Raw genomic sequence first — 26,043 nt, 5'->3', positions numbered from 1 at the left:
AAAACAGTCATATACAAGTTTGAAAAGTAGTAATAATTATTAGTAATAACTGCTTAAGCAAGCCAGAGACAGCACAGAGAACTTCATGGTATGTATCAACCCCTCAAAAAATAATTTAAAAAAAACCCCAAAACAAGAAAAGCTCCAACCAAACAAAACCACAATCCTCTAATCCTTTCAATTGCTGATTTGTTTTCTGCATCTTTTCAGTGCTGAAGTGCCACATAAATGAAGACAAACTTGGGATCCATCAGTCCGGATGCCTGACACCTTTTAAATGGTTCAATAAAGCAAACTTTGTGGGAGTTGCTGCTCTCAAAACCAAGGAAAAAGTTGAGTCCAAGAAACAGAATGGCACCTGCACCCACCCCCTGTGATTAGCCCTAAAACCAGTACCTCACGGCTTTAAGGATAACTGATTAAGACCAATACCATTGCTGTGCAAGGAGGGGCATGAGAGTTTCTCTAAAGTTTTTCTAAATCTGCCTTGGATTGAAGAGGCCAACCCCAGCCTGTCACCCGGGGGATCCACCGGGAAAGCACGCAGAGATCCAAGCAGGCCAAGGTGTAAGCACCAGCAGAACACATAAACGAGTCCAGCTGTTTCACCCCATCACCCAGACAGTTAAAATCCCCCTCTGGCGCTGCTAATTACAGCACAGCACTCTGCGGATGAGAAAGCAGCAGAGACCCTCGGCCGCCCCGGGGTGTGAGGAAGGGTGAGCCCAGGGAGGCTCCAGCTGGCGCTGCCGAGAGGCTACCAGGGCAAGGGGCCGGGGGGCTGCGGGCTCGGCCCGGGGGGCTGCGGGCTCGGCCCGGGGGGCTGCGGGCTCGGCCCGGGGTACTCACCGGACATGCCGGGCAGCGCCGGGGCCGCGGCGCCCACCTCTGCCGCCGCCTCACCTGCTGCCGGGGGCCGCTAAACCGCGCAATGGGATTAGCCTCCTTCCTTCCTTCCTTCCTTCCTGCTGCAGGCAGCGGCAGGTGAATTACACTCGCGGGGATCCTGCGCAGCAGCAGGGAAAAGGCATTAGCGGCGGAGAGCATGGCGGGGGGGTTGGCACGACCCACCCCGCCCCCGCTGCGGGCGCTCGCTGTCCTGCCGGGGGACCCTCCTGCCCCGCTCCCCACACGGGCACGGCCCGGAGCTCGGCCAGGCTCGGCCCGGCACCGCAGCCCCACACAGCCCCTCCGCTCCGGCGGGCGCGGCCTTCCCGCTCCCTCGGCCCCCGCGCCCACCCCGCGCTGGGAGAGACCCTCGCCTCCCTTCCTCTGTTCCCTGCCGTCCCGTCCCGTCCCGTTCCCTGCCCGGTGCTCCGGGCCGCCTCCGGGTTTCAGCCGCTGCCACAAAGCCTCTCCACTAGGCACACGTCTGAGCAGAAACCGAGAGGATGGGACACAGGCTGGGGAGACTCCGTCGCGCCGGGCCCAGAGGGAAACACCAGCTCAGGGACGGTGAAGGTGGCAGAGCGTGGAAAAAGGTCTCAGAGCATGAGCACGGTGACTCCAGAGTGGTGTGTGAGCATCCAGGTACACGGGATTCACCGTGAATGGAGTCTACCCCTAACTCCCTGGGGCCATCGTGTACCCCACAGATACACGGTCTGATAACTTGTCACCCACATAAGCAAGCACATGTTTCCAGGGAGCTTATGCTATTCAGAGAGCTGTAAATATTTTCACAAATGCAGAAATAAATTCACAGCCTTTATTCGCACAGCATGTTTTTGCCACTAACTTGGAAGCCGTGTAACTGTGATGTGATTCAGTCGTACGATGTCTCTAAAAGGTAATTTTAGGCTGATGTGGTTCAGCAGAGGCATTTTCGCATCAAAATGTGAACATCAGTAACTACATAGCAGAGGCCAACAATTTCAGGCAGTGTGCCGCTGAAGAAAATGCCCAATGTTACAACTCAACTATTTAAAACTTTATTCCTAACAATTTGCGAGACATCTATGTTGAAATTCCAAGCTGCAGCATTTGTTGTCTCATACACTGGGAGACTCCTAAAGGTCCGTTGGAGAAGAGGATGTCATTGTTCTGCAGTAGTGTTGAGGTGTTTAAAGGAAGGAAGGACATAAACACATAGGAAATTAAGTTTTACTTATCCCATAACTCTCAGGGATCAGTGTTCAACAGTGGCTCATATGGACAAGTCAACTGGACAACATGCTTACCAGTAGCAAGATTGCTGTTGTAGATAATTTTACTGGCAGATCTATTTCAGTTGGGGGACTTCATGACTAAAAAAAGGCTTTTCTTGGTAATAAAAATTATGTCTACATTCAGATTTTTTTTTTTACTTGTGTGCCAGCAAATATTTTTATGGTATAGATTTTAAATATCAGAGCCAGTAACACAAGCTAGAATTCTGATGTTCTAATGGCAAGCTTCTATCCCTTCCTTTGCCTCCAGATTTAAATACATTAGAGCTTCCCTACATAACCCCTCAATTACATTAAATAGTAATAGAAATAGTTATTACAATAATGGTAAATTTGTTATCATTATAATCATCATCATTCTACTTGAAAGGGCAATTAACATCAATAAGTGTGCCTCCACAGTGGTATATTGGATGTATGCTGAAATAATTAGATAAAAGAACTTCAGAGGGTCAAACACTTGGGTAGTCAGGGTTTATCCATTCAGATTCATGGGTTTTCAAATTCTCCATTAAAAAATCTGCTTTTGGGCTAATAATATCAACACAAGTAATAAATTATTTTGAAAATACTATGAACAATTGTAAATAAATTGTCTTAGTATAGCAAAAGCAAAAATGGTGCCTATAGATCCTTCTCTAGGCACTTAATCAAAAAAAGGAAAACAAAGCGCATAGTTAAGATGTTTTAGAATTTTTTGGTTCTTTTTCCTGTAATTTTACTTTAGTTTGAAGCATTTCCTTCTTTTCCCTAGTGGGACATAGTTGAATTTGTATATAGAAAGTACCAGTCCTCACACGTCCCAGAAAGTCACAAACAAAACAACCAAAACTTAGATACTCTTAGATAAAACATAGTAGGTGTTTATTGAAAATTTTGAAGAGAAAGAAGCAAAATATGTATTTTCATGGTTGAAGAAACAACTGAAGTCATAACAGCAAAACATTTATCATTTCATTAATCAAATCTTTATGTCTGCCTGGCAAAATATATATCAATCCATTGGAACTATTACCATGGAAAATTAATATTTTACAAGAAATATCAAATGTCCTTGAAAACCATATTAAAAATCTTTTCTCATTCATAAGTTGAAAGTGACAGCCACAAATGTTCATTTGTTTGTAGGTTGTCAAGATGTTTCTATATTTAAACTGATGTACATTATCATTTCTGTCAGGATCACAAAAAGATTGTGGTAATCTAAGCAGCTGATATATATCCATTTAAAAATATTTTAGATAAATAGTATTTTATTTAATGAAAAGAGTACTTTTTCAGTTTGTCTTCCTCTCATTTAATTAACACAAAATCCCATTTACCTCCAAGTAGAATTTCAGTAACAAAAACCATGCTTTGCATATAAAATGAAGTTAAACTCACACCAATTTCCTTGTGCTTTAAAAAGTTAACTAAAATGGCTGTATTGCAGAATTTTGTCAGTAAACTGCTAGTTTTGCCAGCTTTCATCTGTATTTCATTCCTTTGCTGGTATTTTGATTCAGTTAGTTAAATGAAGGCAGAGAGACAGGAAAAGTGTTAGTTTTTGTGATAGGTTTGTCTACATGTGGACATTTGTTAGCACTGCAAGGTCGATAAGGAATGAGGGAAAGGCATGAAAAACTCTTGCTAGAAAAGCTATGTCAACCACACCTCCACAGAGTATGAGGTTTAAAAGTTGTTGTGACTTAGAGAATGAAGCATCACAAGCTCATTCTAAATGAATCAGAAAGCTCTATACCCATTTTCCCTTTTCAGAAGTTGTGAATAATATGTTCTTTCTTATAAAAACCCATCTTGCTAGATCAATGCCTTTGAAGGTTCCTAGAGTAGGGCCTAAGGTTTCAGGAAGAGAAACAAACCTTATGTGAAAGTCTAGTTCCTGAGAAGAGCTAAACACCATTTCAGTAATGAATTAATTTAATAAATAAATAAATAAAATCAGCATGTGTCCTCTCATTTTATTTTGTTTTAAACAGTGGTTTGTCAATATACATAATCTTCCCAATATATTATAAAATTAAGAATGAATTTTCTAGCTATAGTTCCTTTCACTTTGCTAGAATTCAGACATACATACAAAGTAAAGGCATTTAAATTTTTTCTCCTTTAGACAACTACAAGTTTTCTTTAAACATAGTACACATTACAGAAATATACCAGAGAACCCCAACAAATATGAAAGGAAATGGCAAGCTCCTTATTCATATTCTATCAGAAGGAATAAGTTTTTTGGCTAATTTTGAACATAGAAAAAGATGGTTTTGGTGACTCAAACCCTCACAAATCCAATATTTCCATTTTTCACTTATATGAGACTTTATTTCTTTGTTAAGATAACTTCTGAGTCAAAATCTGTATCCAGCCCTTATGAATGCTGGTCAGAGAGAGCACTATAATCTCCTGATGTTTTAAACATGTCTTTGATGATATAAAGCTCAAGGTGTAAAAGTGCCATCAGGTTAGAGAAAGCAGGATTGCAATGTCTCACGAAAACATTCATTAGAGGAAGATTTTCTTCTGTCAGAATGGCAACGTAGAATGCCACCAACCAAAGGAGCCTGTGATCATATAGCAACTCTTCTTTCAGTGGTTTACACCGCAGCCCCACCTGAAAAATGGAGATTGAACATTCAGTATTTCCACAGTGGGTGCTTTTGCCAGCTTTTCTGAGGCTGATCTGGGCCACCCAGGCTGGTTTCCACAGAATCAGGCACCTCTATGGTGGCACAGACAATTGTTTGTCCAATTGCCTTCTACTTCAGCACTAAATCGGTGCAAAACTGTTTGGGCCTTACCACGTGGTTTGAAACAAAGTTTCTTGTTCTTGTAAGCAGAGTAGGCCGCTATTGATCCAACAACCAGTATTACGAAAGCAGAAATTACAGGAGATGTAACTCCAGCTATTAATCCTGAATCTGTGGAAAAAGAAAGAGAGGTGTTTGTTTTGTTTTTTTCAGAGGCACTGAAATGGCTTCTCTTAAGCATATGGTCTACTAAGGTGTGCTTTTACCAATTATGAAAATAGTTTGATGAAACAAATAGAATTAAGCAGATGAGTAGAAATTGAGTTATACTACAGCTGATATGAAAATGGTCTCTTAAAGCCTAATTTTGTATATGTGCTACTTTTATAAGGCTAACATCATTTTAATATTTCATGAAGATCAGAAATAAATTGTAGAATAATGTATATTATTTACTATACCTGTGTTTCCTCCATGATTGAAATGATGCTCCTCTTCTCCTGCAATAGAGGGTGGAGTTTAATCAGAGAAATGTTTGTCATCTTGTTTTGAGAACTAAGTCTTTACTCAGCAAAGTGTAGTGGTGTACAAAGGGCAAAAGGGGTGGCCCAGCAGGACTGCAAGAGAGGAGCTCCCTTTTCACTTCTCCCTGACAGCTGTGCTGGCCAGAGGAATAACTGTTTGTCCTCTTGACCGTTCATTTTGGGGAAGAATGTTAGATGTTCATCTAACAGAAGGATCACACGTAACAGTCTACATCATGCTAATTTCACAGGGAGTGGGAGGCCAGGATACTCCAGCCCTTGTCTGCTGCCAGACAATCAGATGATTTATCAGTAATTTACATCAAGATCATAGGCCTGGTCCATCTACTTTCAGTTCTCAGCAGAAGCCCCTAGCTTTGGGACTTTCCTCGCTAAATTCAAACAGATAAAACCTGTAGCATTCTGGCATACTGCTACAAAATGTTTTGGAATACGTTTCAAGTTTTAGCTTCAGGCCCAAAACCACATCTTTTTGTGAAAGATAACTAACCTATATAAAAAAATAAAAATAGCAGAGTCTGGTCCTATACCTTCAGAGACAAACAGGTTACCACTAAAACAAAACCAACCAGCTCCAATTTACAACTTTTAGGAAGACGTTGCAAGGGAAATTGGCAAAGGTTACCTGTCATAACTGGTGGTAAAGGCTTCCCATCATTGAGATCTGAGTCGTCAAAACCTCCTGCAAGATAAAGATTCCAGCTGAAAAATTATCTAAAATTGGTAGATACTTCATCTTCCTTCAGCCCTCTTATCCACTCCTTTTTAGTGTTCTAGGGAGGGGTGAGGGACAGCTTCAACATGGTGGTCACTGAGTGGTCACCTACCAAAACTCACCTGAAAGCTGAAGTACTGACACTCTTGGTGTCTACCTGTAAAGTGTCTGGTTTGGACACTTGTGGGATATGTGGGTTCTCAGTAACACAAATCCTTATATAATATGGGTATCTTGAGTCCCCGTGATCCCTGAAGCAGAGAGTCAGTGCATCTTTTCCAGGAAAGACTCCAAAAGAACCTGTCCATGGCTCATGCAATACAGCCTTACCCAAAGTAAGTACAGGCACTGGGTGGTAGCCACAATAGATATGACACTTTTACTTTATTTGAGTATCTGGAATCAAGCTCAAAGGTAATACAGGCTTACATGCATCTGCCCAGCCCCACCTGCTGTATGCCCCAGGGCCGTCTCAGATGCACATCTCAGTTGGGATTTGAACACAGGCTTATCCCTGCCCTGTGGCTAGATGTCAGATTTGAACCTCCACATCGTTCAGTGTGCATGCCCAAAACGAAAATGTAAACAAGATTAAGCATTTGTCTCGTGCCACTTAGGACACAGTGTCCCTTATTTTGAGCAGGCAGAAAAACTTTTATGTACCAACACTAAAACTCAGAAACAAGCTTTCCCAACACTGGCTCAGAAAGAGTGACTACAAATGGAAGATATAGTGAAAGGGTAGCAAAAGCTATTACTAGAGAAATAAGAGATTAAAGCATTCAAAATGTCTGCTCTGAACAGCTCATAGCTTTACATTTTCTTGAGAACAAATAGTCTTACCAGAATTGCCATAAGTTCCTGGGCGGGGTGGAAGAGGTGGGTATAAAGGTTTTCTTGAGATGTCACCTATTGATAATGAATATTGTTAGATGGTTGAACAGGCAAAACTGGGAACTGTAAATAAAGAGTAGGATAATTTGATATTTTATACCTATTTCTAATTTGTCCTCCCATTAATTAATAAAAGGATCTTGTCACTAATTAAAAATAATTAAGCACTATATCAATAAATAGCTCGCTACAAAAACTAACTTGGAAGTGAACAGGGAATGTTTTCAAAAGAAGAGAAGAATTCACAAAACCTTTGAAGAAAAATGTTTCATGTCTTTTTGGCAAGTGCTAACACTGCTTAAAGCTGACAGCTGGGAGGCACAACATGTCACTGTGGGTGTCAGTGGTGCAGTTATTCAGAGCCAACAGAGAAGCTGGTGTTCTAGGCTGGGCAGGAGGCAACAGGTTATCTCATTGCCATCAGCAGGTATTAATAAGATCTGCAGATTAGTTTCATCTAACAGATGTTGAATTTATCTAATGCATGATGAATTTTCTGCTCTTGAACTGTGCAAAATGAACTCAGACTTCAGCTTTGCTGTTGTTTAGGACTTTGTGCTAGCACCTAGTCTTAATTTTCTGCCAAAGTATTAGAAAGAGATGTATTGGATAAAGCAGGAGAACTGATGACTAAAAGCAGTTTCCAAACTGCATATACAATGCTGGCATGTCAAGAGCTCACTTAGGTCAAAACCTGTCAAATTTAATGTCCAGGACTTCTGCTCTGCATTTGTAGAGTGGGTCTTCTCTTAATCACATATTTAACTGTTCTCATAGGCAGACAGTGAATTTAGCTCTGCACAAGGTCACAGAAATAAACAGCAATTTCCCTCCCCCTCCTTAAATCTTTCACCTTCCAAACATGCCAGGTGTCCTTTTGCTACATTTTCTTCTTGCCTAGCTGCTAAATACAATAGTTCTGTTTGTGAGTAACTCCTAGGTTCTGATCCAACAAATTTAGGTATATACTTAACTTCGTGTGAGTTTAGCCTACAGTCAGTGGATTTTAGGTAGACTCATAAAGCTTTGCTGCATCAGACTTTGCCTAATCAATTACATTCAAGAAAAGAAGGACTTGTGCTGTTCCAGTTCTTTTTGTAATGGACTAAGGCTCACTGTGGTGCAAAAGCAGAAAACCACCAATCCCAATTTTCATTTCCATTGTGATGCAGCACTTAATCTCCTCTAAGCATAAGAAGATACCTTTTATGGCATAGCTGGTGAAAAAATATTGTCTTCAGAAATACTGATAATGAGATACATAACTTTAACATCATCATACCATGTATGAATGTCAATTAAGAACCTGAGCTGAAAATGGAATGAAGAAATAAAAATCAAGGGAAACACAATTTGCCATCCTTAGAGTGAAAAGATTTGGTTTAGTGACGATACTTAAGCTATTAATTAATAATTTACTTAATATATTTAACCTCTCCTCTCCTAACAGTACTGATTAAAAACATGAAGGAATGGAACAATTAGTACAGGGAGGAATAAATTACAATAAAAACATGGGAATTACAAACACAATTAGATTCAGCTTTTTAAAGTCTGGACTAAAGGCACTTCAAACAAAGGGATGAAGTGACACAGGGCAACTTGGAAATGGGGGAAAAACAATACAAAAGGTGTCATTCTCTAAGACTGAAATACAAGTAAGCCAGACCACTGCAGCTGGTTCAGAGGTTCTGTGCAATGGGCTGAGAAGCAATCTTTCTATTATGTGGCTGTGATCGAAGTGAAATTTTAGGCTTTGATTCAATACTAATTACATTTTGGGTAATTTCAGTGTACAAGAACCTTTCTAGAGTACCTCACATCCTTGGTATATCTCTAAACACACTAAATTACATGTGGTGTGAAAATTCCCAACCTCAAGGATTTCATATGTCTGCACAGCTCAGAACAGTACTGTGAATACTTCCTAGGTCGAGGTCTGGGTGTTATGGGAATACCTGGAAGTTAACAGCATGTTTAACAGCTTGACTGCTTCAAGGTTAAGCTGTATCACCAATATTCATCTCTGAAACCTTCTTGCCTGAATTTCTAATTTGCCATCAGCAGAGCTGCAAGAAGCTCAAACCTGTCCATCTAGTATTACATTTGATTCCTAATCTTAAGCTCTTTTTTGATAGCTGAAGAAACTACAGCCATCCCCTTCCTAAAGCTTCTGACAGAGAACACCACTGTGAGCCATCACCACTGAAGGGGCCGTGGTCTCTCTCCCCAGCTATGCCTGTCATGGCACAGTAAGCCCCAGATAACTTCAGTTCATGCAAGGTAGGGCAGCTGGAAGCTCTCAAAGGCAACTGGCGGCAAGGTGCTGTCCCCACTCTGCATGATGGCCTCAAGCAGATGGGCTGCATGTACAGGAGTTGTAATGACTCACATGACCATAGCACCTCCTGCAGTATTGAAATTTCTTTCTACAAATTAGGTGGTTCAGAAAAGGACTATGAAAGAAAAAAAAACCTTTATATTCAAGAAAACAAGAGAGTACTCACCCCCACCAAGAGCATCTCCTAAATGTAGATCATTGTCTAAAAATGAATAGAAGGAAGATGTAGAAAAGTGAGTTACACACAATTCTTGAGGGAAATGATATGTTATTTTCATTAGTATGTGTGCAACTGAATGTTTGACAAGCACATTTTCCAGGTCAGTCCCACAAATTCAAATAACTTATCACACTTTTCTTGAAAACTCTAATAGAATCTAGTATTTCCCCAGACACTAATTGACAAATAGTACAGTATTTTCTCCTCAAAACATGAAGGATTTTTTCCTTCTTTAAATGATGTCAAAATAAATCTTACAGTTGAATCAAGATCAATATCTCTTTAATATATCCACAACTTAAAAATAAAATTAGTTATGTTAAATATATAGCTGCACCCATTTTTTAAATATTATTAACTTTTATGTCTCTGCTTAAAACTGGTATATGTATGCTTGGCTTAAGTGTAATTTATTGAACTGCAAAAACTGAATACCCATTTCAAGAACAAACACTAGGGAGCAATAAACCTGCTTGGGAAGAGATTGAATCAACTAATCTGTGTAAGGGTCGTGGTGACCCTTTGCTTCAAGCAATCATATGTGCCTGTCTGAGGATGGGTGACAGTCTGTTTTTCTTTGCCTGAGCTATAAAGATTTTCATATAGACTTAAATGTCTGTATGTGCATGTTACACAGTACATCTGTAAGTAAGGCTGTGACTCTTGCCCAGCATTTTACACATCTCACTGTACATGGGATGGAATATTTCATCCAATAAACAGTTTTTCCATGAGCTGCAGATGCTTAAAGAGGAACTCTGTTTCTAATTTGCAGGTGTGGACATGAGCATGCAGGTGATACTTTAAGGTTTGTGTGGAATGATGGTGAGTTCTGAAAGAAATACATTGGATGGATGTCGTAACTCCAAGAATTCCATTCTTGATGCTAATAAGTGTGGAATGATACAGTGAATCAGAAGAAAAAGGGCAGCAAAACCTATTTAAATTTTGGTACCAGTGCTTATTGCCACAGACAATTAGATAGACTTTCAATTAAACAACTATTTTTTTCATTATAGATATGTCAGAATTCCCAAAACACAAGGAAATCACCATGCAGAAGTCTGTTTTCTTCTGTTCTTTATACCCAGGAGGACTGAGAAGCTGCTTTTGCACAATATCTAGTCTCATTTGGGTAACAACTCAGAAATGCTTTGATGTCACCAGGAAACCTGTCAGGAAGATTATCAAATTCATAATACATTACTTGGTTTGTTCTTGACAGGTGTTGATCCTTCCTGTGTCTGCCCAACAGAGAGTTGCATTTCAAAAATACCTTTACCTGTCAAATGTTAACACTGTAAAAAGCAATAAATTGAAAACTGGATTCAATTTATTTTTGAGATGAAGAATTCAGGTAAAATGCAAGTTCCACACTGGAGGTTTCATGAAAAGATTTGTTGCAGAAATGCTAATGTTGATATGAATGAAATAAAAATGGAAATGTCTGTAGGGACTAGAAAAATCAGCAAAGTGTTAAAAGAATAGACAATAAAAGTCACTGTTCCCAGCAGTAAAACTGAGGAATATGTTGTTTCTGTCAAAACCAGCAGGCCTGTGCTGCAATAAGATGAGAGCACAGGTGACTTGTCAGCAGAGGAAAAGCAGAAAGGCATTCTCATATCAAAGGTTGCGTCATATCACTGCTTTTCCTGATTGTCCACCCAGAAAATAAACCTGTGCACATAGTCTGTGTACTCCAAACAAGCAAAAAAAGAGATAGTGGGCAGCAACCTGACCAGGCGCTCGGAGACGCTGGAGTAAGAAATATTATGAGGCAATGGTCTTCTCTGTAATACTGATTACTCCTAAAGGATATAAAATATTTGTGGATTCTACTTGTCATTTCTGATCAAGAAGAAGCACAGAGGCAGGATAAGAGCTCAGTAGCTGATGTGCTTTGTCTCATGGTGCACATGATGCTCACCAGACCACCTGAGCACACACATCTTGGTGCTCATGAGCATGTGGGTTTGAGAATGTGGCTGAATTAAATAGAATGCAGGAACAATGAGGTGGGGTAAGAATCAACTTCCTTTGAGATTTTGTAAATAAGCATTACCTTCAATCAAATTTTTTGATGAATTTTCCTATGCTAGGGAGGTGCCTACAGGAGAGCTTCAGCTGGGGCAGAGGTGTATGGGATGCCAAGAGGACACTGCCTGTACAGTAAATGGCCTCAGCTGAATAAAAATCTCAGCCAGCCTCATTTCCAAATAAGACATAGAGGAAACCCTGAAGTTAAGTTGAAGCATTATGCAGATGCTAGAACATACTTTTGTACCATCTTTCTGCACTTTCCAAATCCAATGACTGATTTCCAACACTGTGCGTTTGGGTTTTTTTTTAAAGTTTTAATTGCTTTTTAAAACTCTCTGCAGTCCTCTGTAGTGCTGAGATTCTGAAATAGTCTGCAATACATAGATCTCTTCCTGCCCAAGGATTAGTGAAGCGGATTTGGTTAGGGCAGATACTCATTTGATGGTCATATCTCTAACAGATTTAGGAGTCCCTAAAAATGAAAATCACTGTCACCTGACTGAGGCAGCTTCAATGCAGATATTGGTATCCCTAAGCAACCTTTAAAAATTACCAAAGTAAAGTATTTAAGGGCACAATTCAAAAAACTTACTTGAAATGTTTATGTTAGGATGGGAACAAATCCACATTTAGTGCAATATTTTAAAATAGACAGACGCTGCTAATCTAGGCTAGACAAAATTTTGTTTGCCAAATGAAGTGAGAAGGAAGAATGCAACCATTAAAGTATATAATAGCTACCACTTTGATGAATACTGCCCCTGTTTGTTCAAAGAGGGAGCCAGAGAACTGTGTAGAAAATGTAACAACTTTCATTCAGCTAAAATCTTATTGCAAAGTTTTTCCAGGAAAAAACCCAAAGTTGTTGTGTGGGCTAATGTTACCCAGCATTTTATTTGATAGACAGAAATTTATTGCAGTGTAGTTTAGGTGAAAAAATCTCTATGTCATCATAAATTGGTCCATCAGAAATGTGATTTTGTCCTTTTTTGGAATTTGGGTTTTTTAGCATTAAAAGCTGTTCGTTGGAATTTGTTGTTTGACATTCTCAGGCCTACAGCTCACCACTGTTCAGAGCCTTTTTTTCCTTTCTGACACAAGTAGCTTTAGCAATCAATACTAGATAATGTGAATCAAATACATAGTGCAAGGAAAGAATACCCCACACTTCCCTCTGATTCTTTTCCAAGTCTGTTATCAGGCATCATAAATAAATATACAAGAAGTAAAGATAATAGGGGGGAAAAAAAGGAGAGGAAGAGTTAGCCATTTTCAGCAACAGTTGCCATTGTTATACTCCCCAGGGAGTTCAGTACTATCTGGAAAAGTGTGAAGAAGGTCTTCAGGAAATAAAAAACTATCACTGGCCAGCCATGCTTTAAAACCTTACTGGCAGCAGTAAAGACATGTAATTGGTAACTGTTAAAAAAGTACTTATTTTACATAAAGAAGACAGATATTATTCACACATTATCCTAGCTAAAGTACAGGAGAAAATATGGTTAAGAATCTCATGTGAAAGTTTCCTACATAGACAAAATCAATTTTATGACCCATTATTTATTACTCACTGAACACAGGTCTTGTCGGTCTTCTGATCACTGTAGGCTTCCTGGTAATTATGTCATCTGTTGGACAAATTGACATGCCAATAAACAATAACAGCTTCAACTTAACATAAGAAGGTATCTGCAAATGTAGAGAGCTGCTTTCAATAAATCTTTATGTATCACAGCAGAAGCCAAAAATTAAAGGATATGTTTTCAAAGTCATTTTTGTTTGTTTGTTTTAAAGAAAATTTTCATTACGTGACAGAAACATTGAAATCTAGCATTTTCCAGTTCTCTATATTTTTAAGTAGCAGCCACTTCATATTCCATTCTTCAAGTAAAAAGACTTAGAATTTATTATTGGGTATAAATTCCATAATAAAATAAAGATAGGAAATTTACATACCTGGGTGATCAAGGGCATCAGCTAAATCAAAATCACCTTGACCTAGGAGGAATGAGACAGAAGAAAAGACACTAAGTGAGCAGGCAGGTTTCCATGACCTCCAGACCTGAGGGCTCTGTACAGAGCCAGAACACAAGTAAGAGGCAAAAGAAAGACCCATCCAAACAGCAGCAGGCACAGAACAAGCTGTCAGCTGTCAGCCCTGTGCAGCTCAGTTCTGAATGACTGTGAGAGATGGGCTCATTTAATTCCAAGTTATTTGTTCAGGTAGGCTAAAGAGAAGCTGCTGTCTCATGTAATCATATTCGTCTGCTGTGCAAACAGCCCTTTGAAGAACACAGGTTGCCTGTTACAGGGCATGGGGCTATTGCCAGGAGACAGCTGAAAGTAGCATTCAGCATAGTACTTGTGAACCAAAATCATTAGGTGAAAAATATTAATATCTTCATTATTATTTTACTATTATTTTACTACTACTAAAATTACTATTTTTTTATTAATACTTACTGCTCAGCTTCAGCGAGCAGCTTTACAGGCAAAGACAGTCTTGTGATCAATTGCAACACAAATCAACTTTGTTTTTTTTAATTCTTAGTGTAAGATGGGCCATAAGCAAAAATATTAAGATGTTTTTACATAATATAGTTTCCTCTGTACCTTAAAAAATCTGAAAAGGGAAAAAAAAGCCTTCCTGTTCTGTGTTAGATGACAACATCTTTAAATGTCACAGCAGAGTAATTCGCATCATGATTTTTGAAGTTAGCAGGCAAATAAAACTGGAAAATATTTTCAATGCTTAAACTGAAGCAGACGACTCTGAACTGAGCACAGTTATTTAGGAGAGTTTTACTTTCAACTCTACAATCTGCTGCTTTCCTTGTAATAGGCAGCCTTCATGAAACATGGAGAATTTGAATCCATTGGTTTTCATCCCGGGTGATGCATTGTCCTTGTGTTTACACTCCAAATACAAATTCAGCCACACAAAGCCACAAAGACTCATGACATGCCGTGGGTTCCCCAAACAGAAAAGTATTACTGTATTCTATCGAGTAAGCCTCAAGCTGCTCTTGATCTGCATATATTTATTATCCCTTCTAAAAGGCTTAATACCCAGCTCCTTATTGAAATGTTTTTCTTGGTAAGTCTTGACCACTTCAGAGCAAGAAAGGCATCGTTCAAGTGGAGAAACTGAGGAACAGAGAGAGGCTGTCAGAGGTTTGTCAGCACAACAGCACTCTGGGTTCAGCTGAGCTCCTTCATCTTGGCAGGTGCTGTACATTTTCATGGCATTCTTCTCATTAATCACTGTTCCTGAATAATAGCTCTTGCCTGTGTCAAAGAGCTCCCAGCAAGATTAATTATCAGTGGTGAAACACTGTGTGATCCTCAAATAACATTCAGTGCAGGAGCATAAAGTAGAAATGTTTTGATTCCCATGAGGATTTTAATATAAGTCTGTGAACTTAATTATAGCTGTGGTCTGGTGGAGGAGATAAAACAAGGCTGGAATACAAAGTAGGAATGGCTTCTAAAGCAAAACTGTCCTAATAAAATATTATGAGGAACCCATGTTTGGTAAGTAAAAACAGGCAACAGCATAAGGCTTTCCCAGTAGTGTTAGCAGGGTGCCATGTTATCTCTTTTATATTTTATCTGCTCCTGGAGTGCTACTTCATCTGGCCACCTCTCCTTCCTCTGCCCTGTCCCCTCAGACAACCTTGCCAAGTACAGTAGCCTTTGGATTGGGTCTTCAGGTGGATAATATCTGTGGAGTCATAGAATCACTGAATGGTTTGTGTTGGAAAGGACATTAAAGACCATGGATTTCCCATTCCCACTGCCATGGGCAGGGACACCTTCCACTAGACCAGATTCTTCAGGGACCTCTTCAGCCTTGAACACTTCCGGGGATGGAGAAACCACAGCTTCTCTGGACAACCTGCTCTGGTGCCTCACCCTGTTCACAGTAAAAAATAAGTCTTTCTAACATCCAATTTATAACTACTTTCTTTCAATTTAAAGCCACCATTAAAGCCATATTCTAAGACCCTGACAGTTTTTGGGTTTTTTTACTTAGTCTGTTAAATACATAAATATGTAAAATAGACAAGTTACTTCATCAGAAGATATTTCCTGTCAGAGCCCTGAGTGCACCACCAGCCCTCACTGGCCCTGAGCTGCTGCACATGGGCTGTCAGCCCAGCCATGGGACCCTTTGATCTTGATGCAGACATGCTACCCACAGGCTGACATCCTGGCAGTGCCTTGGCTTATATGGTCAAATTATATTTTTCTTCAGTGCCAGCAGTAGAAGCAACTTAATCTTGACTGTCCTTTGATTTTGTCCTCTGGTAAAATCCTCATTTTTGATCAGCATCCTGCGTACTGGAGGAGGCTGTTTGACCTGACCCCATTGCCTCAGGATACCACCATCATCAATGGCTAAAACCATTTCTTGTTGCAGTGAGTCATCAGGAATAATTTTGTAACCATAATCAGAGTCATCAGAAATAATTTTGTAATACCAAAGAGTTGTTGACCAAAGCAGCTCATTTGTTACAGGTCATGACATGCAGGGACTAACAACATGGAAAGCAACTACTGAGGTCCTAATTCTGTAGAAAGAATGTGACAAAATCGTCTTGTGAAGGAAGACTGTGGAAAATTTTCAGGTACAGTATTTCTTTGAAATTAGGAAAAAATAAAAATAGAAGGCGGAATCTAATCAGATAATGAAATTAAATCAAGATGATGCAGATGCTTTCAATTTCATGAGAACTAAAGCAAAACAACAGACTGAAACAGTTACTAACTTGTTCCCTTCTCCTGGACAATATCAATGTTTCACTCTCCTTTATATGTCTGTTTCTTTATCGAAAATGAGGGAAAAGGCAAAAGATGTTTTGCAACTTCAAGGGAGAAACAGAAGAAAACTATAGAAATTATAAAAAGCAAAAAAGGAAGACTGAAAATTTCCTGCAGAAATTATTCAGATTCATTGTTATTTAATTATTTCTAATGATAAACCAAGCAATAAAGAAAGACAGAAACACCTAATGACTGCTTGGGAGTAAGACAGGAATTCACACTGAAATGTTTTTGACTGTGTAGGTATGAACCTTGAGAGATGGGCAGTTTGTATGAGGACATCTGTGAAGCATGGGAAGCTATATTGCAATTAACCAAAAGACTGCTTGGACTTCCATCCCAAATTCCTCTGACAATAACATCAAATGACCACAAGGAGTAAGATTCTGTGGAGCAGAATTTTAAATGCTCAGTACCCTTTCTGAGACTGTACCTAGACATTTTAAGAATCTAATTTTGGGGGATAACAGATGGTTAAATAGCTGGACCGCCCAGACTTCCTCCACACAATGGTGGGTCTAAAAACAATACCACGTTAGTCTCAGAGAATATTTAGCTCAATAGGAGCTGCAGTCACTTCAGGGAACTCTGAAGATAAATGACAAGGGAAATAAATTAGTGAAGCTTCTCCATGAAACAAAGAGACTGAAAGAAATTAATTTTCCACATATAAAAAAGACCTTTTTTTTGGATCAGTGTCCATAAAAGAAAGAGCTGGAAATATGAGAACAAGAATGACAGAAATTTTAGTGGGGCAGAAACAACTTTGTTCCTTTGGGGGTTTTTATTTTTTTAGGGTTTTTGCATTTGTTGCTGTTTACTTTGTTGGGTTTTTTTTTTTTTTTGTTTGTTTGTTTGTTTGTTTATTTTAACCTGGATAAAGTTATGAAGACATTTAGCTGCACAGGTGGCATTACCTCAGAGTTATCTCTGCTATTACTGTTTTTCAGCTAGTATGCTGTTTCTTGGCATTACTTCTAACTTTTCTTCTGGGAGTATCCTTGTTTTGACAATGAAATAAAATGACTGTGATAAAGGTTTTTTTGGGTGGTCCTCAATGATTCATAACAGAATTTGGGAAAATGCTTATAAGCTCCTGCTGAACACACAAAACAGTCCTTGCAAGGTCATGTCCTCAGGCATATGTGAATTCAGTGTGCAGAAACTCTGAATATTAGTTTTCTGAAAATATGACTCACACATCCAGTCACTAAGATGAAGACAGCAGCATCTTTTGTCTATGGTTTAATTTGTTTATCAAAATGTTGAATGGATCCACCACCCTTCAACTATGTAGGTGTTTCATCACACGGGTCTGAGATCCCACAGCTTTTGAGTAGAATTTACGAGGAACGAGGCTGGATTCTGCAGGTGAGTGTTACTGGTTGGTCATGACAACAGCAGTCAGAAGGTTTCTGACAAAAAGCTACCATGACACCACTCTGCAATTTTTAATCTTTGTAAGTAGGCTCAGTCCTGCACTAGATCCATATGAACACAGCTTGTGGCCCTCAAGATGATGCAGATTTAAATAAGGCAGCAATGAATATTGCTAAGTGAGGGTCAGGTTATGTGACAGATAAAATTAATTTCTCAGGCTTTTAACATGCACAGTCTAGTATTAAAAAGGAACCTAAAAGCCATGAGAAAATGTGTTTGTATGTGTTTATACACATTTCTGAACACACATTTAAAATGCATTTATGCACATATGTGTGAGATAAATAATTTTGTCATTAATATGATTAAAGTAATTGGTTTTGGGTGCATTGCTAGAAGCTGTACTTTTGGGATGAGATTACTTGTGTTACAAATACATTAGAAGCAACTAACTTTGAACTATCTAGAAAGGGAAAATAAGTTGATTTTACAGTATTTAAAGACATGAACAAGTATGATTCCTTCATTATAATTAAATAGGAAATGTTTTGTGAACACAATGAGCTTAAAACATTATGAAGCTGGCAGAGACTGAGAAAGAAGTCAGTGACTCAGAAATAAGAAAAAATTTCTAAAAGGGAACAATATGTTACCAAAATCACGCATGGGACTCATTTTATGGCTTTTTTTAGCTGAAATTGTAAATTATTCTTTGCACAGACTTTATTTCTGATTGTAATACAATAATGAAACCTATTTCCTCCTTAATGAGAAAATGGCATGTATTTTCCCATTCATGTGATATAGACCATAGCCACGTACTGGTCCAACTTTATTCAGGAAGCAATTATGGTTGTTTAAAGGACATTACTCACTTCTGTGAGAACATAAAGGTTTATGCCTCAGAGTGGACACTGTGGACAAAATCTCAATGAGCAGATACTATTTCTTTCATGTAATAGCCTCATGATCCATATTTCCTTAGTGTAGCTTGTTTTTTTTTCAAGGACCTTTAGTTTCATAAACAACGATTGCCATTACAACCCCTTGATGCTAGGGTGGAAAATGAGAATGCTTTAAAATCTATAATTAAGATCCAAGGTCCAGTGTATAGACCACAACATGTGGACATGATTATTGGCTTCATAGTTTTTGCTTGGCCGCTTCTGGTTATAGTTTAAATTCAAGGGAAATTAAAAGGACTGTCTTGTTTATTCATACAAGAATACATTTAAATAATTACCAGCAACTAAGATGCACTAATAAAGCAGGAGTGGCAGTATTGCTTTAGCTCTGCACAGCATAGTCTCACCAAACACAAAAAAAATCTTCTAGTTTTATGATATTTGCCTTGCTCTTCAAAGGCAACTGATGTTCTTTATGATCTGATATGCCCTGAATACATAAACTAAAAGAGATATCATTTTCTGCATTTTGCTTCAGAGTGAGTGCAGAAGCAGCTGGTGTGTGCTGTACAATTGCAGGCAGAGCAAAAGATTTGGTATCTCCCGTGAAGGAACACCATACATCTGTGTACTTTACTCAGATTTTCGTCTTTGTATCATGAGGCAGCAGAGCTTGGGCCGCGGTGTGTGCTCTTAAGCCAAAGCTTCTCTCTGTCACTGTTGATTCATGAAACTTCCAGCACTTTCCAGCCATTTGGTCTGAGAGTTTTAGGTCTAATTATGGTCACATTACATGAGAACTGTACTCAGACAAAGACCTGTATGAGTGTTCCTACTGAAATCCTTAGTGTGGCACAGGCAGCAGCTGCATTGGGCTCTCTGAGGGACCACTCACTGCCCAAGTAGCAGCAGGCTGATCCCCACTTTCTGCAGTGGGTAGTTTGGAGAAAAAAGAGGGAACTGAATATAATATAGATTGTCAGGAAGATGTCAAGCTTTGCTGTTTCTCTTGCTCACAGAGTGTCTTTTAATGTTCCTCTTCCCACTTTCATACCAAATACACTGGTAAAATGTATGAAAAATACCTCTTGATTTTCAATATGGATAGCCTTTGGTTTCTTCACCACTGGTGTAATAAGACTAGGGATGTAAGGAAGGAATTTAATTTGTCTACTAGTCTTAGTGTCTACTCTGGCCTTTGCATTCATTTAACCAGTAGCATTGCTGCTCCTTGAAAATATTTTGCTGTGATTTAACTTTTACATAAAATCCTCAGGAATGAAAAATCTATTGATAATGGGCAAGGCTTATTCAGTGGAAGTGGGACTGTTATATTTTCATAACCCATCCAAGCCCTTTCTTTCAGCTGGGATGGTGTGTTTGCCTTCATAAGACATTGTACTACAGGTCAGATTAAAGTCTTTTAGTATTTTCCCATAACATTCATAGGTGTCAGCCTGTGGAAAGGAAGGGAAACTCTAATCAAAACAAACTGAATCTCTCTCCTCCTACTATGAGGCAAAATTCCCCAGAAAGGTCTATTTTTATTTATTTCAAATCTTGAAATAACTCTGACATTTATTTGTTATTTATTTGTTATTTATTACCCTCAATGGGATGGAAAGGAATTGACAATTGCTGGTGCAAATAAGTTAAAAATACCTACTCAGGTAGGTCAGACACTGCTGCCAGGCTTGCAGCATGGCAGCAATATTTGAAAAGTGAACCTGAGAAGCTGAGTAACTTCACCAGTTGTTTTCTCTTCCCGAGCTCTGATGTTGCAACAGCTCTGCCATTGTTAGTGTTTCAACCAGTTCAGGTATGTCGATTTTTCAAACTGCAATCACACCCTTAGCTGATAGCACTGGCATGCCTGAGGATAATAGTAGTTCAGGTCTTGGGAGTGAAATCGTTTTGGCAGCCAGCAAAAGAGAGTTTGCTGCCTGCTGAATCCATAAGTGCTTCAGCATGTCCACAGAGACCTCACACAGAAGAGCAGTGAGGACTGCAGCTACATGGGACGATGCAAGAAAAACAGGACTCTGTTTTTTCTTTCCCCTGTTGTGTCTTAAGTCCAGTGAAATCTACAGTCACAGAACTAAGTAACACAGGGTGTCAAATCTAAACAAGTCTGCAATTTTCTCCCCATAAAGTGCACAGCTAATTAATCGAGTCTACAATTGATTTTGAGTCAAAAACTTTGTAAGCCTTCGCTGAACAGAGGTCCATGGTTTACTGACTAGCAACAAATGCTATTCCCTTTACCTGTGTAGCATCCAATACCTGGTGGAGTAAACATAAACCATCTCAGACATCATGAGTCTTTGCACTGTCTTTGTCACTGGCTAAACATGTGATCTATCAGTTGACAATTAAGGCCATGGATATATAGATTATGTCTATATTGGGAACCTGAGGAGCATTCTCAGCAGTCAAGTCTGACTGAGAGTCTCAGGTGCTTCCTAGGTCCATATAGTAGAGAGCCCTTAGGCTGGACTGCTTCCCCACTGCAGGTGTGCAGGTTTGTGTCCCAAATAGGACCAGTGTTTCAAACAGATGCATGGTCTCAGCCTCCAGGGAGCAACCTAAGTTGATTCTGATCATACCTTAAACAAGCAGTGTAGACATAGCCAAACCTGGATTATCAGAAATCAGCAAGCTGCAGTAACTGGTGAGGGATGTTACTACGAAGTTCACTGGAAGACATTTCTGTGAAGTTTATTTCATTTGGATCAGGGTAAAAGCCTCTCAGAAAATTAGTTGCTGAAGCTCAAATATATAGGAGTCTTCATGTAACCTACCTCAGTTTGGAAATTACAAAAGCCAAAGAGCATAGCTAAAAATGGAAAACTGCAGGGAGCATGTATGTTTCTGAAGTGTATCAGATTTCACTTTCCTTGTGCAATACGGTTCTTGGTTCTGCTATGCTCCTGTTGAGATGTGTCCATCAAGGTAGAGCCTGCTAACTCAGGATAGCTGGGCATAAAGGAAATGCTGGATGGTAAGAGGAATGATGTCATCTGGTCTGGCTGTGGTGGACCACTAGTTTCTAGACGCTATCATAGATGGTTACAACTTAGAAAAGAATTAAGCTACCTGTGAAAGGGTGACTCATGCCACAGACATTCCTATAGTAAGAACTTAGACCAGCTTTTCACCAGCATGGCTGAGCCTCTGTAATATCATGTCTTGATTGGGACTAAGAAGTGGTTCTTGTAAATATCCCCTGAAATGTGGTGAATTCTTTGATGAGAAAATTCAGTGCCTGTTGCCATAGACTTAAAATACTTAATTTTGCTTGTCAAAGTGGATTAATTAGTTTCCAGAGTCATAAGACTGTGTCCAAAGCCCACAGCAACTTTCCGCAATGACTTTTTCCCCAAAGTAGAGCCTGAACTGGCTCTAAATTAGCACATGTATAAATCAAGAATGATTAGGCTGACTACCCTTGTAATTAAAATAGTAGAATATATGTAAATTGGCTTGCTCATGCTCAGATTGTCTGAACAGAACTATTCAACACAAGACAGTTACAGAACAAGAAAGTCTGCATGCCAGAGGTAAGAGATACATGAATCATCACTGCTCACAACGCAACATGCAGGCCAGCACAGTCCTACTGCTCTGCTCTTTCTACACCATGTGAAGACCTCTAAATAATTCCTCATTTGTTAAAATCAATCTATTAAACTAAGTTATGACCCTTTTTATTTTTACTGCAAGTTTTCCTAGGGACTTCATTTAAATCAGGGGTAGTTAGAGGATCACCATCAGCTTTATTTTGGAACTAGTTTTTAAAGATTGATTTCTTCCTGTAGCCAACAGTGCACTAAAAGTTTCTGCAGTATTGCTAATATACAAAAAAGAAAAGGTTAAAAGTACACCCTGTGGCAGATGCACACAAGTTTAATTCTATTCGGTTTGACATAAAGAAAATTTCAAAATAATGTTTTGTTGAAAGAAATTATATTTGAATATAGTAAAATGACTCAGTATAAAAAAGTTACATTTTCCCTATTGCTATTCAAAAATATATACAAAATGTATTCAATTCTTATTTTATCCTGCATGAAAAGGTAGGTTTGCGTGTGGAATACATTGACTAAAGTTAATAAACTATTAGTTTAGAATTATTAAAGCATATGTACCAATTTGAAAGTATGAATGTCTTTAAACTGAATCAGAATTTGTTTTTACAATGAAACTATTAGGTTTCAAATAACCAATAACCAAGAAAAGCTTTAAAATATGAAGTCAGTACTTGACTAAGGATCTCTTTTGAAACTGTAAGATCCCCTGGAAGCTCTCATTTTACTTCTTTCATTTAAGTTTACACTCAAGTCTAAGCTTGTGAACAATTTTTTGCATGCAACACTAGCGAGAAAATAAATTATAATAAACAAACTTCTACTTGCTCTATTAGGAGCAATCCTCCAAGAGATATGTATCTCTTTAGAGACTGGTGAAGTACATATAAACACTCTGGAATGCTTCTCATGAAACAGTAGCAACAAGTAAAAATTCTAGCAAGCATTTCCAAGTAAACAATGATCCTTTTTAGGGGTTGGGGGTTTAGGTTGTTTGTTAGTTTGTTCTTTCATTTTTAATAATCTAGCCCTTGGAATAAGCCAAGATAAAGGTCACTTACCTCTTACATGGACTAGAAGGAAGCCAAGGCACAAAAGAAAAATAGTTCTGAATTTCCCCATACTCTTCTACGCAGTGCCTTGAGCGCACTGGTTACTTTTTCCAAGCAATGATGGTAGATGTGGCAACTGCAGTGCCAAGGTTTGAGGGAGACACTTGGAATCAGCAGCTCTGTCCAAAAACGTCTCTCACCACCACACCCAAGTTCTGCGAGAGAGAGAGAGAGAGAAACCTTTTTACATACAAAACAAGCAACCCTACTGGGGCCAAGCTGTGAGCAGCAAGTTAGGTACCACCTGTGCTCCAAAAAACCTATATATCACCCAGGCAGGAAGCATAGAGAGCTGGGGAAGCAGAGGCAGCACCCAATGAGGAGGGAGCCAGAACATGCTGGATCCACCTCCTTCCCAGAGGGGGAAGCCAACCTGTTTGACATCCTCACCTTCAAAGCAGGGTGTGGTGCTGTGGGAGCTCAAGCAGCTTGTAAGAGGAGACCGTCCTTCTCTGAAGCATGCTTGAAAGAATCAGACATACTCTGTCCTCAAAGCACCACTTCTCTGCTTGTTTCTTGGCTCAGTTATAGCAGCTGATAAAGGCAATTCTGTGAGCCTCAACCCCTTACTCAGACCACTGTAATAAGGAAGTGGATGGAGGTCAAGAGTCCACTTGCAGCAACAGAAGAATTAACTTGCAGCAACTTGGAATTGCCTACAGAGGGATGACAACAAATCTAGTTTTCTAAACTTAAAATGTAATGTTGGACTACTGAACTGAAGCATGCTTAGCTCTTCAGTGGATGCTTATCTTTACAGGTAAACATTGCCCATCATGACTGTTTCTATTGATCAAGTTTGGGTTTTTTTTTTAAATATGAATATCCATGCATATCCTACATGGAGAGAGATGTAAGATAATGCTGAGTGTAATGATACAAAACTTTAGAAAATGAACAAAAATCATGCATCCATCTGTAGATGGACATACTTTTAAATTACTGATGTGATTTAAATCCAGTTTTGTCATAGCATCTCTCTAGCAAACATATGTGTCAAACACTCATGTCCTTTGAACTGGATTGCAGCCACCACCCTGGTGCCCAGCACAGCAAGGTGACTGTGCATCATCACTTGTGCTGGGGGGTAAGCTGCAGGGGGATTTGTCAGTGCTGTTTTGTCTAGGGCAGCAAATAGCTCAGGACTCTGCTACCATGAGTGGCCAATCTGACTGTTCGTGGTGTTGCTGGGTGATTCAGTCTGATGTGAGGCACAGGCTGCCCCCAGCTGCATTTCTGTTGTGTTACCCAAAACATACAATAGGACTCAAGCTTTTATGCTAACTACAAAGAACAGATGCAACAACATAAGCTGGACTGATAGAACTTGGTGATACTGGATCTTGAAGGAGATTGATGTTCAAATAGGTTAACTCCCCCTCCCTGTCTCCTGCCCAGCTTTGAAAGAGCAGAATGTTATATAAAGGTCTGGCTTATACCTACTTTTAGAAGGCCTAAAGTTCAATTTGAGTATCATCATTCTCCATGCCATGGCCAATTCCTCAGTTTCAGAAGAGTTAAAGACATTTAGGCTGAAGAGGTGACTTTTACTGCTAGTTAAAACAAGAACTATACAATGAAATGAGCAATCCCATAAATCCACTGTTTCTTTGTTTGTTTTTTCCAGAATATCAAAAGCAGGCCCGCATGGGCTGATCTTCATACAAGTGACTAGTTTGCCTGAAGGGAACAGGAATACTGGCAAGGTTAGGTATGAGTATCAGGCAAGTCCAAACAGCTCACATATGCTCAGTAGCTTTACTCCAACACATTTGTTTCTGTAAGGGAAGTCTTCCCAAAATGCATTGTCTCACCTGTCAGCTGGTACAACTTCATTGTGATATTGAACATTCTCAGACAAAGTTTGAAGATGATGCAGATCTTGTTTAGTTCTCCTGAAGCCAGCTATTGCCCTGTCTAGCAATAAAATGAAATAAATACAAAATATAAATAAAAACAATATGAATGTGGGTGGCACTGGAAGGAGCAGATCTAGTGTAGGAGTCAGGATGGCCTGAATACTTATCCCATTCCTGTTCCTAGGGGCATTGCAGGAACTTCTTAATCTCAATTTTGTCAAAAACATGCAACAGCTTGCCCAAGATAGCAAGTAAAAAATATTGTATTTTAAAAAGAAATAGAACACCTGACCAAAAATTGCAGTTTTAGCACTTGAAAAACCATCTTTTTCAATTTAAAGGAAATTAAAGTTCTGCCTACTATTAGATGACAAGGCAGATGAATTGCCTGGTTTTCTACTTGTCTTTAAAGGAAAACCCCAATATTTTAGAAATGGCAAATGGGGGTAGAAAAGGAGGAAGTGTGTCTATCTGTTCTCCACACCACATACATTTAGCCCATCAGATCTCTTTTATATGAGATAAGCTAAAAGGGAAAAAGAATTCTGTCACAACTCGTCACAGTGGCAGTCCCATCTTCCTGTGAGCAGAGGTCAGACGAGGCTTTCTTTGGCATGGGTAACTGCTCTATGTGTCTATTGGAGATGAAAGAACTGAATTACACACTAGAACTACTTGGGAATGCCCCTAATATCCTATCCAA

The 26,043-nt window shown here is 39.2% G+C and overlaps 2 protein-coding genes across 4 annotated transcripts in view; both read right to left on the bottom strand.

Moving 5' to 3' along the window:
- Window positions 1–990, bottom strand: part of GYG2 (glycogenin 2) — a 33,103-nt gene extending 32,113 nt beyond the window's left edge. For all 3 annotated transcript variants that reach the window (XM_085056491.1, XM_085056483.1, XM_085056500.1), the window contains exon 1: window positions 850–990. In XM_085056491.1, the coding sequence (XP_084912617.1) occupies window positions 850–856 (7 nt within the window). In that variant the 5' untranslated portion in view covers window positions 857–990. The remainder of the gene's footprint in view (window positions 1–849) is intronic.
- A 2,015-nt stretch (window positions 991–3,005) lies between these two features.
- XG (Xg glycoprotein (Xg blood group)) lies at window positions 3,006–23,772 on the bottom strand. Its single transcript, XM_085056426.1, has 9 exons — window positions 23,431–23,772; window positions 13,627–13,668; window positions 13,242–13,298; window positions 9,577–9,612; window positions 7,019–7,084; window positions 6,086–6,142; window positions 5,377–5,415; window positions 4,967–5,086; window positions 3,006–4,779 (listed from the first exon to the last, which is right to left on the bottom strand). The coding sequence occupies exons 1-9, from the start codon at window positions 23,489–23,491 to the stop codon at window positions 4,763–4,765; spliced, it is 495 nt and encodes a 164-aa protein (XP_084912552.1). The 5' UTR covers window positions 23,492–23,772; the 3' UTR covers window positions 3,006–4,762.
- Between the last annotated feature and the right edge of the window lie 2,271 nt (window positions 23,773–26,043).

The sequence above is a fragment of the Lichenostomus cassidix genome, chromosome 1 (genome assembly GCF_008360975.1).
Source record: "Lichenostomus cassidix isolate B80296 chromosome 1, HeHo_3.0, whole genome shotgun sequence".
Taxonomy (NCBI): domain Eukaryota; kingdom Metazoa; phylum Chordata; class Aves; order Passeriformes; family Meliphagidae; genus Lichenostomus; species Lichenostomus cassidix.
This window is presented reverse-complemented; position numbering and strand designations above follow the sequence as displayed.

Bases quoted from the DNA above. Each gene is read 5' to 3' on its own strand.
- XG (XM_085056426.1), bottom strand. From the start codon at position 23,491: ATGGGGAAATTCAGAACTATTTTTCTTTTGTGCCTTGGCTTCCTTCTA. The intron at 13,669-23,430 runs GTAAGTGACCTT...CATTCCTCCTAG, and splicing joins CCTTCTAGTCCATGTAAGAG to GTCAAGGTGATTTTGATTTA. The intron at 7,085-9,576 runs GTGAGTACTCTC...CATTATCAATAG, and splicing joins AGGAGATGCTCTTGGTGGGG to GTGACATCTCAAGAAAACCT.